This window comes from Rhincodon typus, chromosome 10 (genome assembly GCF_021869965.1).
Source record: "Rhincodon typus isolate 14 chromosome 10, sRhiTyp1.1, whole genome shotgun sequence".
Taxonomy (NCBI): Eukaryota; Metazoa; Chordata; class Chondrichthyes; order Orectolobiformes; family Rhincodontidae; genus Rhincodon; species Rhincodon typus.
Window position 1 is genome coordinate 43,628,759 of NC_063341.1, and position 18,312 is coordinate 43,647,070.

At 38.2% G+C, this 18,312-nt stretch overlaps 1 protein-coding gene across 2 annotated transcripts in view; it reads left to right on the forward strand.

Moving 5' to 3' along the window:
* Positions 1 to 13,480, forward strand: part of rnf11b (ring finger protein 11b) — a 46,272-nt gene extending 32,792 nt beyond the window's left edge. For both annotated transcript variants that reach the window (XM_048601648.1, XM_020528324.2), the window contains 2 exons: positions 8,211 to 8,380; positions 9,021 to 13,480. In XM_048601648.1, the coding sequence (XP_048457605.1) occupies positions 8,211 to 8,380; positions 9,021 to 9,192 (342 nt within the window). In that variant the 3' untranslated portion in view covers positions 9,193 to 13,480. The remainder of the gene's footprint in view (positions 1 to 8,210; positions 8,381 to 9,020) is intronic.
* Positions 13,481 to 18,312: the final 4,832 nt, after the last annotated feature.

Consider the following 18,312-nt stretch of genomic DNA (forward strand, 5'->3'; position numbering starts at 1 on the left):
GATAGGTAACTGCACCTCCTCCACAATAATCCTCAACACTGGAGCCCCCCAAATATGTGTCCTCAGCCCCCTACTGTACTCCCTGTACACCTGCTGTGTTGCCAAATTCTGAACAAACACCATCGACAAATTTGCTGATGACACGACGGTAGTAGGATGTGGGATGGATATCTCGTGATGACGACTCAAAATACAGAAGGGAGATAGAGGGCTTGGTGACGTGGTGCAATGAAAACAATCTGTCTCTCAACATTGGCAAAATGAAAGAACTGATCATCCACTTCAGAAAGAAAGGAGGAGAACACGCCCCCATCTACATCCGTGGAATTATGGTTGAGAGAGTGAAGAGTATCAATTCCTTGGCGTGATGATGATCTGTCCTGGACTTCCTACATAAATACGACAGTCAAGAAGGCACAACAACGCCTCTGCTTCCTCCAGGCAGCTCAGAAAATTTGGTACATCCATAAGGTCCCTCACCATAAGGTTCCACAGATGCACCATTGAAAGCATACTGTCCAGGTGCATAACAGCCTGGGATGGCAACTGCTCTGCCCAGGACTGTAAGAAACTACAGAAGGTGGTGTGCACAGCCCAGACCATCACGGAAGCTAACCTTCCATCCACGGACTGTATTTACACGACTCGCTGCTGCGAAAAGTTGGCCTACATCATCAAAGATGTATCGCACCCAGGTAATGACCTCCTAGAACCTCTTCCGTCAGGCAGAAGATGCAGAAGCCTGAACACATGCACAAGTGGGTTCAGGAACAGCTTCTTTCTGGCTGTTATCAGACTGCTGAATGGACTGTGGCCTCAAATAATGTAACCTGCATGCCTCTAAGTCTGTTTGATCTGCTTATCCTTTGCTTGCTGTGATCTGCGTGTAGTGCTCGTAAGCAAAACTTTTCGCTGATTTTATTGTCACGTGTACCAAAATACAATCGATCAATATTCAGATTTACTAATTGTATTTAAATTCTTCTATAACTGGTTGGAGCTATTCCCAGAGCATTGGCTTTGGCCGATAGATTATTAGTCCAGTGGCATTGTTGCCATTGCTACTGTCTCTTTCTGCCTTTGAAGTAAACCAGCTATGTTTTCACACTGAATTTCTCACTCTGGAGACTTTTGGCAAGTGAGAAACTAATGTACTTCAATTCGCTTAGATTTAATACAGCAGGTTCTAGCACGCTGTAACTTGAAAAGCAATCAGTCAATGGAATTCATTTCCAGTCACAATCCTCACACCTAATTAGTAGTTGACTTGTCAATCTAATCAGCTAATCGATACTTGACAAACAGCCCCAGTTGACTCAGTCAGGCATTAACTACAATTTAGTTTATGCACGTAGTTCTCTTATAATACAATAGTTGTTCTTGTGTCACCTTACACTATAGAAAATCGCATTATAGCTAAATTGGTATTGAAAATCGCTATACCTGTACAGCAGAAAGTTTGCATTATCCGAACACTGTCCACTATTCATCAATTGTGTTAAAGCCAGTTCACGTTAACGAAACACATTATAGCAGAACTATCTGTAGCAGGAAAGTGTTCATTCAGACATACTTATCCAAAGGCTGAATGACATTTTCAAGATCACAGAACTGCCAAGTTGGAAGTGGCTGATCACTGTTAAAGGAAGTGGAATGCCAAAGTGTCCTAGAGGAGCAAAACCATTTTTCTTCACACAGTTCTCCTTGCATCAGTTATGTGGTTCTTTTGGGCATCATGCTTCGTGTGTTTATCATGAAAGTGCATGACAAGGTCTTCATGAAATTTCTCATTGGGAAGGAAATATTGCCATTAGCTTAAATTTTGTGCTGTCCACGTTTAAGATGGAATCTCAAATCATCTTGTGACCAATTGTCTTTTTGAGTACCTTCTAAAATCAGTGTTTCATTCATATTTTTAATGCAGGTCGGTTGATACACACTCATGGAATATGGTGGAATTTGATTTTCACCATCCATTTCAAATGTCAAATGAGTAAAACTGGTTTCTGATGATTACTAAAATATCCCTTTTTATGATTTGTGAGCCACCCAGCTCTAGCCTTGTATCCTGGAATGCCAGTTTCCTCACTTCTGAGGGCATAGAGTCAGGTGGCTCTGACTGACCATTTTGCTTGGGTTCATTAAACCATTCTGCTACCATTTCCCCCCCCCCCCTTCAGTTTAGTGTTTTCAAAGGCAACATGCTCAGTTCTTTGGTGCTTGTTGATTAGTAGGGAAATTGGCAGAGGGAAGTTCTAAAGTTCCTGCATGTGCCTTGAATTAATGAATAATAGTAATTACCAATAAGTGGCTATTCACAATGTGGATTGATTCTGGTAAAACTAGGTTAACCTTTGCACAAAGTATTTGAAATAATGTTTTTTGGGGCCAAAAATCATGATTGATTTCTATATATATGGTGATTGATTCCTTGTTTCTTTGTCTCTTTTTTTTAAATTACCTTTGTGTCACAAAACATTTACCTTTTTTTTATTGTGGAATTAAGTGCCTGGGCACATACATACCTTTTGAAAAGGAAAACATGGTTTAAGAACGAGAAAAAAGTTGGCTTGAATGATATCCTTTGTGTATGCTACTTTTGTGTAAGTAGTTGGGTTTTTTTAATTAATCCAAAAGTTGAGTGAGAACTAATTACATTGACAATTACTGTATATGATGAGTATGTATTCTTTAAATGGGATGGCAAATTACAGCAGTTTGATTAACCTCTAAAACAATATTAGGCTCTTGAGAGAAGTGTAATCCAGCAACTTGAAACGAAGCCGAAGAATGTCCTGGGTGTTTACTAAAAGTTGGTTTTGAAGGTGAGCCTAAAGAAAGAAGGCAAGTTGGAGGGCATTTCAGTGCTGGATGCCAAAATGGACTGAAGGATGAAAGGAGCGAGGGATTTATAAGAGGACAGTGTCGAATGTAAATCTTGAGTTACAAGGCTGGAGGAGGTTTCATGAATGGCATGAGTCCAGAAAAAAAAACTGAACAGTGCATTTTTAAAAAAACATAATAATAGGTTTGGATGGGTGAAGGAGAAATAGCATGGAGCAGTAGTGTAGGAGTGGGAACCAATTGAGGCAACTGAAACATAAGTGAGATAAGTTTCGTTTGGGTTTAGATGCAGTCATCAGAATTGGATAACTAAAGTTTATGGAGGGTGGAAGATGGGAAGTCATGTCTGATGACAAATGGAGCTGAGAGCTTTGGCACCAGTTTAGCTGAGGCAATGGCTGAAACAGTGATGGTGAGGTTATGGATTAATAAGTGTAGCTTGGAGAGAAACAGGACACCATTTGCAAGCAGTTAGCCATTTTCACAAGTTAAAGCTATCTCAGGTGATATCTGTGGTGAGGGACAGAATTTGTGGCAAGGACTAATCATTTGAGCTTAGTGCAATCTAAATTTTAAATAACAAGGCAACTCTGCAATCATTTTGAGAAAACCGCTAACTTGTACCCAATGAAGCCAATCATGTCTTTGAGTTCTGACTGAGATTCCATGAAATACAAATGTTAACTGCGAATAAAAGCACATATAACTGCCCCATGGTAATTCCATAGATGCTTGAGATTTTCCCTATCTGATGCTTTTAGCCATAACTAAAGTAGCTAAATACAGCTATCTAAGCTTAACTGCAGTGCCCAACAATGTCTTTGAAAAGGTCTGTGGTGCATTGGTAATGTCCCTTGCTCTGAAATAGTAGAACTTGAACCCAGACAGTCTGGCTCAGAGGTGTTTAATAACATTGTTGAACAGACTTTTGTAAAACAAGAAGTAATAGTGGCTGGGCCAAAGCGCCTGTTTCTGTGCTGTGAAATAAGTGATTTCTGTCTTTGAAAAGTGCTTTTGTCACAGTGGGAGTGTCCCTTACTCTGGGCTGGGAGATCTGGGTTCATGTCCCTTGCTTCTAGAGTTGTGTAATAACATTTCTTAACAGGTTGGTTAGAAAATATCAAGAATGTTTTTGACAAATTGGCCTTGACAGCTGCTGTTGTGTCTCCTGGACTTTCTTCTGCAAAGTGTGGAATTAAGTTTTGCATGCAGGCCACAAGACCCAACAGAATAGTATTAAATAACATGCTTTGGCTGTTCTCACCAAACAAAATTGACTGTACCCACCTAGCCTATGCTTGCCAAATGTATAGCAGTGCTCTATATTGGATGCACTCCTGCTGTTGGACAACTGTGTGTGAAGAATTATGCTGACAACTAATTTAGAATCATCATTTGGGCCCGTAGCAAGGCACATCTTCGTGTACTGCAAGCTACATGTTAATACACAGGATCTTGGTCCTTGACATCAGTAAAAACACACATGCGTGCGTGCTCAATCATTTCTGCTTCACAGTCGATGTAGATTTGAGGCAGTGCCCTGACCAGAGTCAACCTGCCTGGTTTAAAATTTAAATGCAGCCTGGCAGTAAACTGTCAATCAGCATTAATGGGTGCAATCTCCATTCTCCATGGTATTGTCTCGAAATTGGAATTGACTTGCCAACCAATCACACTGCCTTGATACCAACAGTGTGAATGATGTTTCCCTTTGATTTGGTATTCTTGCGAATATCCTAATGTGTGAAAAACTTTAAACGTTGGACAAAATGCAACTCAGTTGTAGTCAAATTCTTTACTATCGTACAGCTATTAACAAAAAGGGCTATGAAAGTAGGGAATTCAGCCTTTGAACTTGCTCTGGTAATTGGCTGTGATCATGGCTAATAACCTCCAGAGAACTACTGAAAAGATAATTCAAATTAATACACTTCAGAATTTTTTTGTTTAAAAATTGCAAAAATTTACTAGTTGCAGGACTGCGACTTCACTGTTTCAGTTGCTCCTTTCTCTGTTGAAGTTAAAAAGCATGGCAGGAACCCAGGTACTTTTTCAATAGAGACGTTTAAGTTGCAGTCTTAACTACATTAAGATTTGGAGAGAAAACTTCTGACATCTGTGGTTACCAGTGACGGAATCTCATTGTTTTGTGGTCATAAACAGTCAGAATAATGTTAAGACTGTCTGTGACATCAAGTGCTGGCCTCAAATCTGCAGTTCAGAATAGAAGAAAAATCCAAAATCATGGCAATTGCCAAGATTAATGTGTTTTTGATTGAGTGTTAAATAAACTCCTGTTAACTGTGCACGTATGTTTGCACGTTGTCTTGTCACTACTTAAAAAATGTCACTATGATCAATGCCAGCTAAAATCTAAAGTATGCATGGACAATTCCTTTTCCAACTAAAATAGAATGGCCTTTACTTCAACAATTTTTGCAGTTAAGTTTCTGGTGAGTTTGGCTGTACCTTACTAACCATAACAATAGACCTCACAGTATCTTATCAGAAAGTGTTTATTTTTGTTATTACTGCAGTTAATTCTACAGTTGTCAGTCTGGTACTGCAGAGTGCATTGTGTTACGTTAAATTGCAAAGGTCATTCCAGGGGGGCTAGTTCATTATTAATGTGTAAAAACTGTCCACTTTTTCATAACAAACTTTCTATGAACAATGCAGAATATTCAGTAAACAAACCATGCACTTTTTAAAATGTGATTTTGCGTTTTTCTGACTTGTGCCACATCGCATGCATAGTGTAAGACTGCATATTAAAGATTTAGAGAATACTTAACCAGTCAGATTTTTTTTCTTCAGTTTTTGGGAATCATTACAGACCAGACGCTGAAGTTTATTGCCAATCGCATAATACCATGCATCCCAAAATTGCACAAAATTTATCTATAAACTATAAACGAATAACTGTCTAATTTGACAGTGGTGACTTAAAAATGATCGTGTTTTTTTAACGGTAAAGTAGCGGGACTAATGCATTGTTTGTACTTGTATGAAATTATCCCATTGTTAAATTGGAAATTTAAATAAACCTTTTTAGGAAGATCAATTAGATGAATCCTGACTCGGAGAGTTATGGATTAACATTTATTTTCTGCAAAGAGTTCTTTATCTGTTTTGTCATTGGTTTGGATTATATTTACACAAGTCACATCTATGGTCCCTATTAATAGTATTGATGTTTTAATATCTGCAGCCATAACTTAACACTTTCATTGGTAAAAGAGCTCCTGCTCCCTGTGCATATCCTTGGTTTTTTCCTTGGCAATTCTATCCATTGCCAACTTTTACTGTTCTTCTCTGCACTCCTCTGCTGTACCAGTGACTGCATTTTAGCCGAAATTAGAGTTCAAGCTCAAAGTTACATGAACTTGATTCTATGATGTGTTAAGTTCATAGAATATAATGGCATGATTTCATCTTCATATAAACACTGCTACTTTCCCTATGCCCTTAAAAATGAGCACATGTCCATTTCATAAGTCATTGCTTTCAAACTAGGTTTTTATTGCTAGACCCGCTGTCCATGCAGACTACATAGCTTCACTTCAATCCTGCCTATTCTGTGTCATCCCTCCATTCAGCGAATAAAATGCTGAGATTTGATTTCCTGACTTTTCTGAAATCAGGATGGGTGCTGTGTTGGATTGCTTTTTACAACTTAGATGTTAGGACTCCTTTGCATCAAGTCTTAATCTGTTTCAGCCAATGGTGCCCATCCCATCTACTGAGCTTGATTCTTGTTTATGATTAGACAGAAATTTAATTTTTCATAGAAATTCATAGAATCCCTATAGTGTGGAAGCAGGTCGTTCGGCCCATCAAGTCCACGTGATCCACTAACGAACATCCCACGCAGACACCTACCCTATGCGTGTAACCCTGCATTTTCCCAGTTAGCCTGCACAACCCTGGACACTATGGGCAATTTAGCATGGCTAATCCACCTAACCTGCACATCTTTGGACAGTGGGAGGAAACTGGGGCAGATGGGGGAATCCCATGTAGACACAAGGAGAATATGAAAACTCCACTTAGACAGTCACCCAAGGCTGGAATCAAATCCGGTTCCCTAGTGCTGTGAGGCAGCAGTGCTGACCACTGAGCCATGGAGCACCTTACTAGTTTGAACGATCCAGTCTCTCTTTCTGGGTTCTTGGTTTTGCTTTCTGTGCTGAGTTAACGCTGATTTTGTTACTTCACATTTCCAGCATCCAACGTATGTTGCTTCTGATTCATCTTCCTCTGCATTTTGGCCCAATTAATAACTTTTACTTTGCCAATTATCCACTTGCTTTCTATTGTTTCTGACTCCATTTGTCCTTCATAACAATTTTGAGAAGGAGACACAAGTTGCAGGAGGTGTAATATCGGTAGTTTTCCTTCTTGCCTCATTGTCCAAGGCCCCAACACTCAAGTGAAAGTGATTTGGTTGCACTACCTTAGAATACATGAAAAACATCTATTCTCAAAATGCAGTCTCCTTTACAATAACTGCACTCCGTTTGGAAGCGTGACTCCAAGCTTCCAGTTGTGCTGTTTTAATTTGCATGTTGCACTGTCATTCGCATTTCTGCCCTTGGCCTGCTGTAGAGTTCCTGTGAAGCTCAATTCAAGCTTGAAGAACACCATCTTCAATTTAGACACTTAACCACTCCTGGACTCAACACTGATTTCAATTTCAGATTGTTCTTAATCAACAGTTGACTGAAACCCAATGTCAGACATCCTAATATGAATGATTTTTAAAGTTGAGCAGTTAATTATTTCGGGCTAGTTTGATATTTTGCTGTATGACTTCACTTTCAATTTTAAGTCTAATTTACAATACTATAAGACCATAAGAAACAGGAATAGGAGTAGGCTGTTCAACCCCTTGAACCCGCTCCACCATTCAGTAGGATCATGGCTGATCCAACATGCTTCCAATCCAGTTTCCTGCATTTTTCCCATAACCTGTGAATCCTGACTGATCAAGCATCTGTCTGTCTGTCTGTCTGTCTATCTATCTAGCCCTTCGATACACACGAACCACTAATTTCCAAAATACTTTGAAAATCGCAACGCTGCCTGTGACACTATAGTTTCATTAATTCAGTGCTAAACTACTATCTGAGGTAACTAGCAATTCTACCTTGATTGGATAATGGAAATGTGGTGTTGTGTGTCTTGCCAACTTCATTCCTAGTTGGCTTCTGTCCTATTATGTTAAAAATATGCTCCAGTGATATTCTGAATAACCTGGTTATAGAAACACTATTTTATATTCAGTTTTAGTATTAAGCATTTAAGCATTATTATTCATGTTATTCCTGTGTCTTTTTTCTCCTCCTCATCCTAACTATTCTTAGGAACAAGCTCAGGTTCCTGTCTACCATCCTACTCCAAGTCAAACCCGGCTGGCTACTCAACTTACTGAAGAAGAACAGATCAGAATAGCGCAAAGAATAGGTCTCATTCAGCACCTGCCCAAAGGAGTCTATGACCCAGGAAGAGATGGATCGGAAAAGAAAATTAAAGAGTGAGTTTTGAAGATCAGCAATGAGTCACTTAATCTCAGCCCAAAATTGAGCAAAATTTCATCTCAATCTATAGAAGTACACTACAGTTAACCTAATTTTTAGAGCAAAGCCATTTTTAAAATGAGCTTTAAGTCATTATTAAAATTAATTGAACAAACCCTCCATCTTTTTTTTTTCTGCATCCCTGTTGATAAATACTGGTAGTGCACTTTTTCTGCTTAACATTCACCAGTGCATTGCTTCAGATTAGCCTGTTGAATGCTGATCTTTTTTCAATTCTTGCAGGGTCAAATCTGCATTAACTTTCCCTGTTCTTTTTCTTACGTCACCATACAAAATATTAACTTGATTCTGAGCTGTTCTAAATCTTTTGTATTTGTTTTGGGCATTTTTTTTCCCTGCATGACTATCTTGGCATGGTTTCTTTTCTGGAACGGAACCCCACAAATTGATTTATTGAGATGCAGCTACAAAATGTTAAACATAATTTTCATATTGAAATTATATTTCATTTCTAATTGTATTCTGAATGTTCACCAATTGTCTTTAAAATGGCACTTTGTTAAAGTTGTACAGTAATGCTTTTGTATGCCAAAAAACTAGTTTGTGTACTTCTAAGCACTTCATTTTACTTTCCAGGTGTGTTATATGTATGATGGACTTCATTTATGGTGATCCAATTAGATTTCTTCCGTGCATGCATATTTATCACCTGGACTGTATAGATGACTGGCTGATGCGATCTTTTACCTGCCCTTCATGTATGGAACCAGTGGATGCTGCATTGCTTTCTTCATATGAGACCAATTGAGAAGGCTTTGCCTTCTATATCTAGATACCATGGATAAAAATAAATCCTGATCTCTACCATTTGAGCCAAAGAGTCAGAGATTTGGACAAACCTGATTGTATGCGATCATGTACGAAGTACAACACTGATGATAACTCATGACTGCAGTTCTTTAAAAACTTGTATGTAATACTTAAATGCTGTTATTAAAAAAATAAAGTAACCTACAAAGCCCTGACCACATGTGAACCTTTAAAGATGGGCTAATACATGTGAAATAACCATTAATTTGTCACATAGCACAAGACCATGGTGCAGCATGCATTTCAAAAGTTCTTTTTGTAAGACATAACTCGCATGTTAAAGGAACAGTATCTTCTATTTGACATCTTATTATGGCCATTCATAATTGTTTTATTTTGGATGCATGGAATATTGTTTTCACATAAATCGGTGGTTCCAAAAGTATCCCATGCAGCAGAACTCTCAGGAACAATGGGTGCTTACTTTGTTTTGGTAGACAAGTTATTTGGGGGAGGGGAGAACATTTCTAAAATCATTTTTGAGACATTCTTAAACTTTACATCTGAAGCTTAATATACTTATGCTTAAGAACGTACTGTGTGTGTGAGAGAGAGAGAGAGAGAGAGAATGAGTGCCTGCTTGTAGATTTTTATTCAAATAGTTAACATTTATGGTGTCTCAGTTGCCAACTTCTCCAACATCCCTCTATCTAGAAGAAACTCTACAAAGACTGGCACGTTAGTTGATCTGATTGAAGAATACAGCTGTACTATTGTCACTTAAGTGTTCCACTACCACAAAACTTATAATTTGCATGCACATGACAGAGCAGATACTAAATTTCATAATTTGGCCTATTTAAAGGATACTGTTTCTATACTGCAGTATGTTGTGTTTAGTGGTTTGTGTCTTGGTTTTTGTTTTCAACAATGATTTGGTGGGATACTAACATTTTTGGTCAGGGCTTTGTCCTAGGAAAACTCTAGGTGCCGGTATAGCAAATAACTTATGCAGAAGATTGAAATGTTTGTTTGCTGCCTTTGTTTTTGAAGGATCATTTGACTTCAGTTCAAATATGTAGTGGTACTTAAATGCATGCTGAAACCTGACTTCATAATACAGTAAGTAATATCTCCCACTGTCCATCAAGCAATGTCAATACTGATTAAGAGACATAAACGCAAATGCCAAGCCGGTGGACCACCGTCCCATGAGAAAATTGCCTTTGTGTGCAAAAACCAGGAGAACACACTGCAAATGGACCACGAACAAATTAAATTATTTGACAAAATTTTGAAGCAAAGATTGAACTCAGTTGTAATTTTACAACCTGAACAGGTTTTTGGTCTTGTATTTGGCAATTTGTCCATAAGATATTGAGATCAAAATTCTAATGACACGTGTTAAGACAAATTGGCAGAACATCGAGCACAATTTACCTACGTTGGCTTGTAATGAACCTCCACCATCTCAACTGAAGTAATGGCACAATTAAAGTCCATCTAATCTGGCTGACACTAGTTGCAAGGGAGAAAGAACAGTGAAGCTTCAGAATATTAGTAAATAAACATTAAATATATTAATCAGAAATACCAGTTGCATTTGCAGTTTTAAAAAATGAATTACAATAATATAGTGGCTTGTTTGAAGGAGTGTTCTTCATGAAAAGGTACTTGCCAAGCCCGTTGAGGAAAGGTGATGCTATGAGCTGTCTTTATGATGTGCAAGTGATGTGAAGTGACTGTTTAAATGCAATTTGTTGCTATCATTTCATAAAGTTTGCAGATACTTTTTCATGAAAATCGTGCCTCTTTTAATAAGTAGAAAAAAAAATCAAGTTGTGAAATCAAGAAAAACCTTGTTGGACCTGGAGTTTTCCTTTTTTTTTAAAAAAGAAATACTTTAACACTGGCACAAAAGTAGGAATTTAAGCTTTTTTGCACAGTTATTTTCCATTACAAATGGAACTCATGGCCTTAGGTCTTTTGAAATGATGTCTTGTTACAAGCCAGATTAGCGTGGTGCTCAAAAGATTGTTTTGGGATACACCTCTGATCATTTATTTTAAAAAGATTAGACACTGCATTTGAGAAATGAGCAGGTCCATTGGTGTGCAAAGGTTCTTGTAAAATCAGAGATGACTTTTTTCAAAATATTCATTCAAATTTTGCGTTCAGAATTCTCAAATTTTTTTGAGTACTGTCAGCTGACTTGCAGGTCTTCCAAACTAATGGAAACTGTGCTTAATTTAAGGGACATTTGTTTGTTCAAAGCAGTTTAAAAGCTTTGGTGTGGCACTGCTTGCAAAATAAGAAGATTTTAAATTCATACATTTTCCCATGTAACTTGAGGGACACCAGTTGCAATAGCCGTCACTGTATGATTAAGAGCTGTTGGTCTTAAATCAGTGAAAAGGAAGACCTATATTTGTGCAATATTTTCAATTGAGATACCATAGTATTTACAGCTGTTTCTTTTATGACCATTCCACAGACTTTTTAGTAACTGTACACTTAACTGTAATTATGTTTAAATTTCAAAGTTGGTGTGCACATTGAGGTGCACAAATGTGGGAGTAATCAAAAAGCATTGTGTGAAACTGACAACTTTTGAGTGTTCCATTTATTTTACAAGTGGCATATTTAGGCAATTGTTGCAACAGTGGTGAATTGGATAGCCTTTTTTAGTGGTGGTATATCTTTAGGCACTTTGTGTTAACAACTCTCACACTGATTTTGTTTTGATACAATTTTAAAAGACTCCTAATGCTCCAAGCTTGTAAGAATTGGCCTGCCCTCTTGAATGTCTTGGCAGCATGGTTTTTAAATAAAGCAACCTTTTCTTTCCCTTGTAAATGTTTCACTCTCTACTTCCATGTCAGTCAACTTGGCAGTTAATTGGCTGTGGACCTCACTACAATTTTTGATGTCAAAACACCAACCAGGTAATGTGTTCATTAGCATTTTGGTCATGTTTCCCCTCCCCAAAAACAAATATTCTTAATTTTCCCTACCAATAAAATCTCCCGTTCTGAACAAGATTTTTTGCACCTCAACCTGAGAATTGATTATGAAGGAGGCGTTCAGTTTAAGTGTTGAGCTACCATGAGATTGTGTTCTGCTGCCTTCCTTGCTCTCCCCTCACCACCAGCAAAATGACAGAAAGCATTTTATTCTAGTTTCTTGCCTTCCACGTACTGCCATATGATTTTCAAATGGCTGCATAAAAGCACATGATTTTTGTTTTGTACAGCTAAATACATTCATTAATTTAGAATTTTTTGTTTGCTTAAGACCAAAGCTTACTGAAAATAAATGGACTTAAAACACTTTTCTTTTGGTCTGGTTTTGGACCATTGCCACCTTTTTAGCTGCAGTTGCTCAATGAGCTCAGTTGAGGCTTTTAAATAAGTGGGGAGGGGGATGGGAGAAAAAAATCATTTTTTTCTTACATTGCAGCATAAGGGAAGATTAGCTTTTAATCTTCAGTTGTGTTAATATTTTAGTTGACCAGTGTTCGTCGAGCAGAAAATATCTATCTTCTACTGTAATAACTGTAGTGAGTAATTTTAATGAGCTTAATCAAGACCTTTTTAAACCTGCTAACGAAACGACTTCTCTCAGTTAGAGAATCTTTGCAAATGTGATGATAATTTCTTGGACGTTAGACTGAGTGGAATGATTTTGCTTGAATTTTCAATATTCAAAAGCAGAAATTGAATTTCCTGGTTATGTGGTATGAGATATTTCTATGCACATTGTAGGTCATTTTATTTCATTATCTACTCCAACTTGCTGAAAAATAGAACATTGTGAAGTTCTTTACAAGTTGTATAACCAATGTGTTAAATTTATGCTTGTTTTATTTATTGGTAATCAGTTGTCTTAATAAATATTATGCTTTCTCAATGTTTAGGTTGTCGACATTTTGAGATACTGGTTTTTAAATTACGGAAGCATTTTGTTTAATTATCTTTGGTTATGTACCTACTTATTTTATATAAAGTAAAGAACCTTACAGTGCTTCTGTTCTGTGATGCGAGTATTTGTGAAGTACTGCACAAAACATTCCACTTGCAGCAATGGCTGTAACCATTGAATTTTGGAGGAGGGGGATAAAAAACATACTTTTACTTCAGTTAGTTTTAACTTTGTGTCTGATTGTGAATTAGTAATTCAAGTTCTATTTATATATAAAGCATTGCACATTCCAATAAGCAGAGATTCATGTATAATTATTTATGGGCTTGTTTAAGAAAGCAGGTATTAAAAACTGCAATACTAAACATGATTTTTGTCTTTTTTTAAAAAATATGCGTTGCAACTGCACTGTTAATTAGAAAAATTCTTTTAATTATGCTATTTATGATTGTAACAATCTGCATCTAATTAGATTGGAGCACCTTTTCTGGAGACATCGAGGATAGCAATTGGTGGCTTAGATTTAACCTGTTGTGTCACCTTGGATCTAGGGTAAGTATTTGTATTTGCTTTTATTCACATTAAATTTTACAAAAACATTAATGAATTGACCAAATCTAGTATAAACTTCAGTATTTAAGTTGGTCAAAGGTTTATTATTAAGGATTTCTGGATTTTGTTTGTTGGTGGCAGCCATGTCTGAGACCGTGCATGGGAAGCTGTTTGTGAAGCAGAATTGTGCATCCTTCAGGAAGAGCATCCCTATCGATGCCCGAGCATTGAGAGTAGTCGTAAGAGCTATTATCTGGGCATCATTCTGTCAGGTTGCAATCTTCAATATAACAGTGCTATAAGGTAGCATTTCGTTTTGCAGGTTGGTGGGGACCTTTTACATGCAAGACTCTTGAATTATCTTTTGACTTTGAGATGTTGTTATTTTCTTTCTGGTCACTGGGTGATTGTGTGCATATACAAATCTGTTGTGTATGTTGTTAATGAAATAGAAGATCTTTTATTATAATGTAATTTACAATATGCTGTTGATATCAGAACTATTGGTGGCACTAAGATAGGTACTATGTTAATTGACCCTTCAAGTTATTGGAATGAAAGCCTACATTGTTGCAAAGTAATTTTGAAGTTAATATTGCAGATTATTTCTAAACAGTTGCATGATTTTTCATTGTTTGTGTTCCTTTGATTTAAGCTGTTCCTTTTTTCCAAATCGCAATATAGAACTTGAAGTATTCCTGAACTTGAGCTCTTCACCAAAGCCACTTTAAATTGAGATAGCTTGGCTCTCTTGTGGTGAAGCTGGGGGCTTGGGAGAGAAGCCAGCATTTCTCAGCAATTCTGGTTTTGTCACAATGCCTTTATGCCTTGTGTTAATCTGCAGCAATGATTTAAAAGCATTTTTCAACTTTGCTATTTTCGACCATTGTGCTTTCACCGAAAGCTGCTATTAGAATTTGTACAACTGCAAGCTTGTAATCCCATAACACTTCTTGTAGTGTCATAGGACAGTTACAATACAAAAGGAAGTATTTTAGCCTGAGTTGTCTGTGCTGGCTCCCTGCAAGAACAACTCAGCTAGTCCCCCACCCTGCTTTTTTTTTCCCAAAACCCTGCAGCATTTTTCCCTCAAATGTTTATCCAATTCCCTTTTAAAAGCTATGATTTGAATCTGCTACTATTACATACTGTCAATATGTGCCACAACTAACCATTCACCGCATAAATAGTTTTTATTCTCTACTTTGGATCTGTATCCTCTGGATCTTAATCATTTGACCAATGAGAACAGGTGAACTCTCCCTCTCTTGTTCCATTATGATTTTGAACTGAATCTTCTCTCCTCTTTCTCAAAGTACCCTGTTTAAAAGATAACCATTTCTTACTCCACTGTTTATGTCTTTCCAAACTCTTGCTTTTCTTTTCCAATGCCACATCTTAATATTTAGCCCTTTCCAAGTGGGTTTAAATCCTCCCCAGTTAAATTAAAAATGACCCTGAGAGGATGTGGGTCCTCAAGATCTGTTGACCTGCCATTAGTCTAGCTCATACAGATGCTATGGTCCCAGAACTGTTGCTAGCATTCCAGCCTCCTGCACTATCTGACCAGCCACTTAATTCATCTAAACTAGCTTATCCTATTTCAGTAAATATAAATGTGTAAGCATCCGAAGTAATCTGGACATGTGTGCCTATTTGAAGTTCTGTTTGGTTAGTTCCTTCCTAGCTCCTGAAGGATTTCATCCCTTCTTTTCTGTTTTATGATACTGATATGGATCAGAACTTCTGAGTCAAAAACAGAAGTTGCTGGAAAATCACAGAATCCGGAAGGGTCACAGTACCCGAAATGTTAACTCTGATTTTTTTCTTCACAGATGCTGCCAGACCTGCTGAGCTTTTCCAGCAACTTTTGTTTTTAAAGCTGATTTACAGCATCTGCCGTTCTCTTGATTTTTATTTAGAACTTCTAGGTATTCATCTTGGTCATGTATCCAAGTTAGAAACTTCAAAACTAGGAATGTAATTTCTCTCCATACAAAAATTGGTCTGCTGTCTTTCTTGGGGTGGTGGGGGGTGGGATTTATCTTCACCATTATCCTAACCCCTGCAATAAGAACGGCTTAAAGTAATGATAAAGACAGGATGGTTTTGTATTTGTCCTTTTGGTGGAGGAGTGTATTTGTTATAAAAGCACCAGGCTGAACACAGTCCTCGGGAGCATACTAATTTGGATTCGTTTTGGCTCCCACAACACCCGCACCCCGCCACCGCCGCCCCCCCCACCCCACCTCCCCAGCATTCAAGTTGAAGCCAATCCTGGCATCCCTAGAGACAGCTTTATAAATATTTGAACAGCAGTGAGGACTTTTGAGGTCAGAGTATCAATACAATAGAATACAGTACAGAAGAGGCCCTTAAGTCCATCAAGCTTAGAGCCAAAATTAGACTAAATCTGCATTAGTCCCACTTTCCAACACGAGGCACATAGCCTTGAATGTTATGACACTTAATAACCATTCCAAGTACCTTTTAAAGGTTGTGAGGTTGCCTACCTCAACAACCCTCCCATGCAGTGCATTGCAGACCCGTTCCACTCTGATTGAAAAGACATTTTTTCCCTCAAGTTCCCTCTAAATCTCCGGCCTTTTACCTTTTAAAATTATGCCCACTTGTTATCGATGCTTCAGCTAAGAGGAACAACTGCTTTCCATCCACTCTGACCATGTTCCTCAAAAATCTTAGGCACCTGTTTCAGGTCCCCCTCTATCTTCTCTGCCCCAAAAAAGAAAACATGAGCTTATCCAGCCTGTTATCTTAGCTAAGGTGCTTCATGCCAGGCAACATCCTGGTGAATCTCCACTGTACTCCGTCCAGTAGAGTCATATCCTTCCTATCATGTGACCAGAATTGCACACAGCATTCCGACTGTCGCCTAACCTAAGTCCTGTAAACTACCAACATAGCCTCTCTGCTCTTACAGTCCATGCCCTGACTGATACAGGCATGTCCCATATGCCTTCCTAACTATTCTAATAACCCTGCTGTGTAGCATTCAAGGATCAGTGAACAAGTACCCCAAGATCCCTTTCCTCTGAGCTTCCGAGTGTGCTGCCATTCATTGAGTATTCTTTTGTCTTGTTACTTGTGGTTACAGTGGTGGTTATGTCACTAGATAAATAATTATGGACTAGTATTGCATTCTGTTCTGGTTGCCGCATTACAGGATGGATGTGGAGGCTTTGGAGAGGGTGCAGAAGAGCTTTACCAGGGTGTTGCCTGGATTAGAGGGTATGAGCTATAAGGAGAAGCGAGGAAAACGAGGGTTTTCTTCCCTTGATTGGCGTAGGCTGACGGGAGACTTAATAGACGATAAAATTGAGATCCATGGATAGTGTTGACGGTTAGAATCGTTTTCCTAGAGTTGAAATGTCTAATACTTGGCGACATGCATTTAAATTAGAGGGGGAAAAGTTCAAAGGAGTTGTGAGGTGCAAGTTTTTTTAAACAGTGTGGGGTAGCAATCTGAAATGCACTGCCAGGGATGGTGGAGGCAAATACGATACAGGCATTTAAGGGCCTTTCAGATAAGCACGTGAATATGCAAAGAATGGAGGGATATGGACCAACGGCAGGCAGAAGGGATTAGTTTCATTGGGCGTCATGTTTGGCGCAATCTCATGGGCCGAAGGGCCTGACCCGTGCTATTCAGTTGAAAAGAAATGATTTGAGGACTAGGGTTCAAATCCCAGCAACACAGTTGGGGAATTTGAAAATCATTAAGTCTGAGTTATAAAGATAGTTACAATAATGTTAATCACGAAAAGAAATCATTGAAAGTGATAGAATAGGTTAGGAGATCACGTAATGAAGTGATGGGGTGAGAGAGTACAGCGAAAAGTGAGTTGTGTTGAATTTGTGGAAGAAACTAATTTAGCCACAGTTGAGATATCGCATCCAGTCCTAGGCACAATAATTTAGGAAAGATTTGAAGGCATTTAAGAGATTTCAGAAAAGATTAATGAGAATGATTTCAGCATTGAGAAACTTCAGTTATGAACGTAGATTACAGAAGTTGAGACTGTGTTTCCCTTGGAGAAGAGCAGGTGAAGATAACTTTGGTGAACTTAAAATCACGGGGCTGGACAAAGGTTGAAGCTGCTCGTTAGATTGAAAACATGAGAGCATGAGTTTAAAGTAATTTGGCAAAAGAACCAAGACCAGCATGAGAGAGTTTCTCGTACAGCAAATGCTTAAGGTCTGCGATGTTTTGCCTTTGTGTATGGAGGAAAATTCATTGGAAGCATTCTAAATGTCATCTGCAAAGGAAGAATGTAAAGTTACAGGCCAAAGACAGAGGAATGACACTAGATGAATTCCTCATTTGGGAAACTAGTGTGGATATGATGGATGAAGAATGGCTACGTTGAGAGTATTGTAACAATTCTGTGTTTAAATCCCAACTGTTTCAATAAAACCATGGAAGGAATTCTGCCCTTAGCTGGTCTAACCTATATGTGACTCCAGACCCACAATACTGTTAATTGTTTGTTTTGTTTTCTCGTGTCTTGTAAGCTGCTTGTTTAAATTCAAGATGATAGCTCACTGCCATCTTCTCTAGGACAGTTCAGGATGGGCAATAAAACGTAAACATCCCATGGCAAGGAAAGGACTGAGGGTGGGGCCT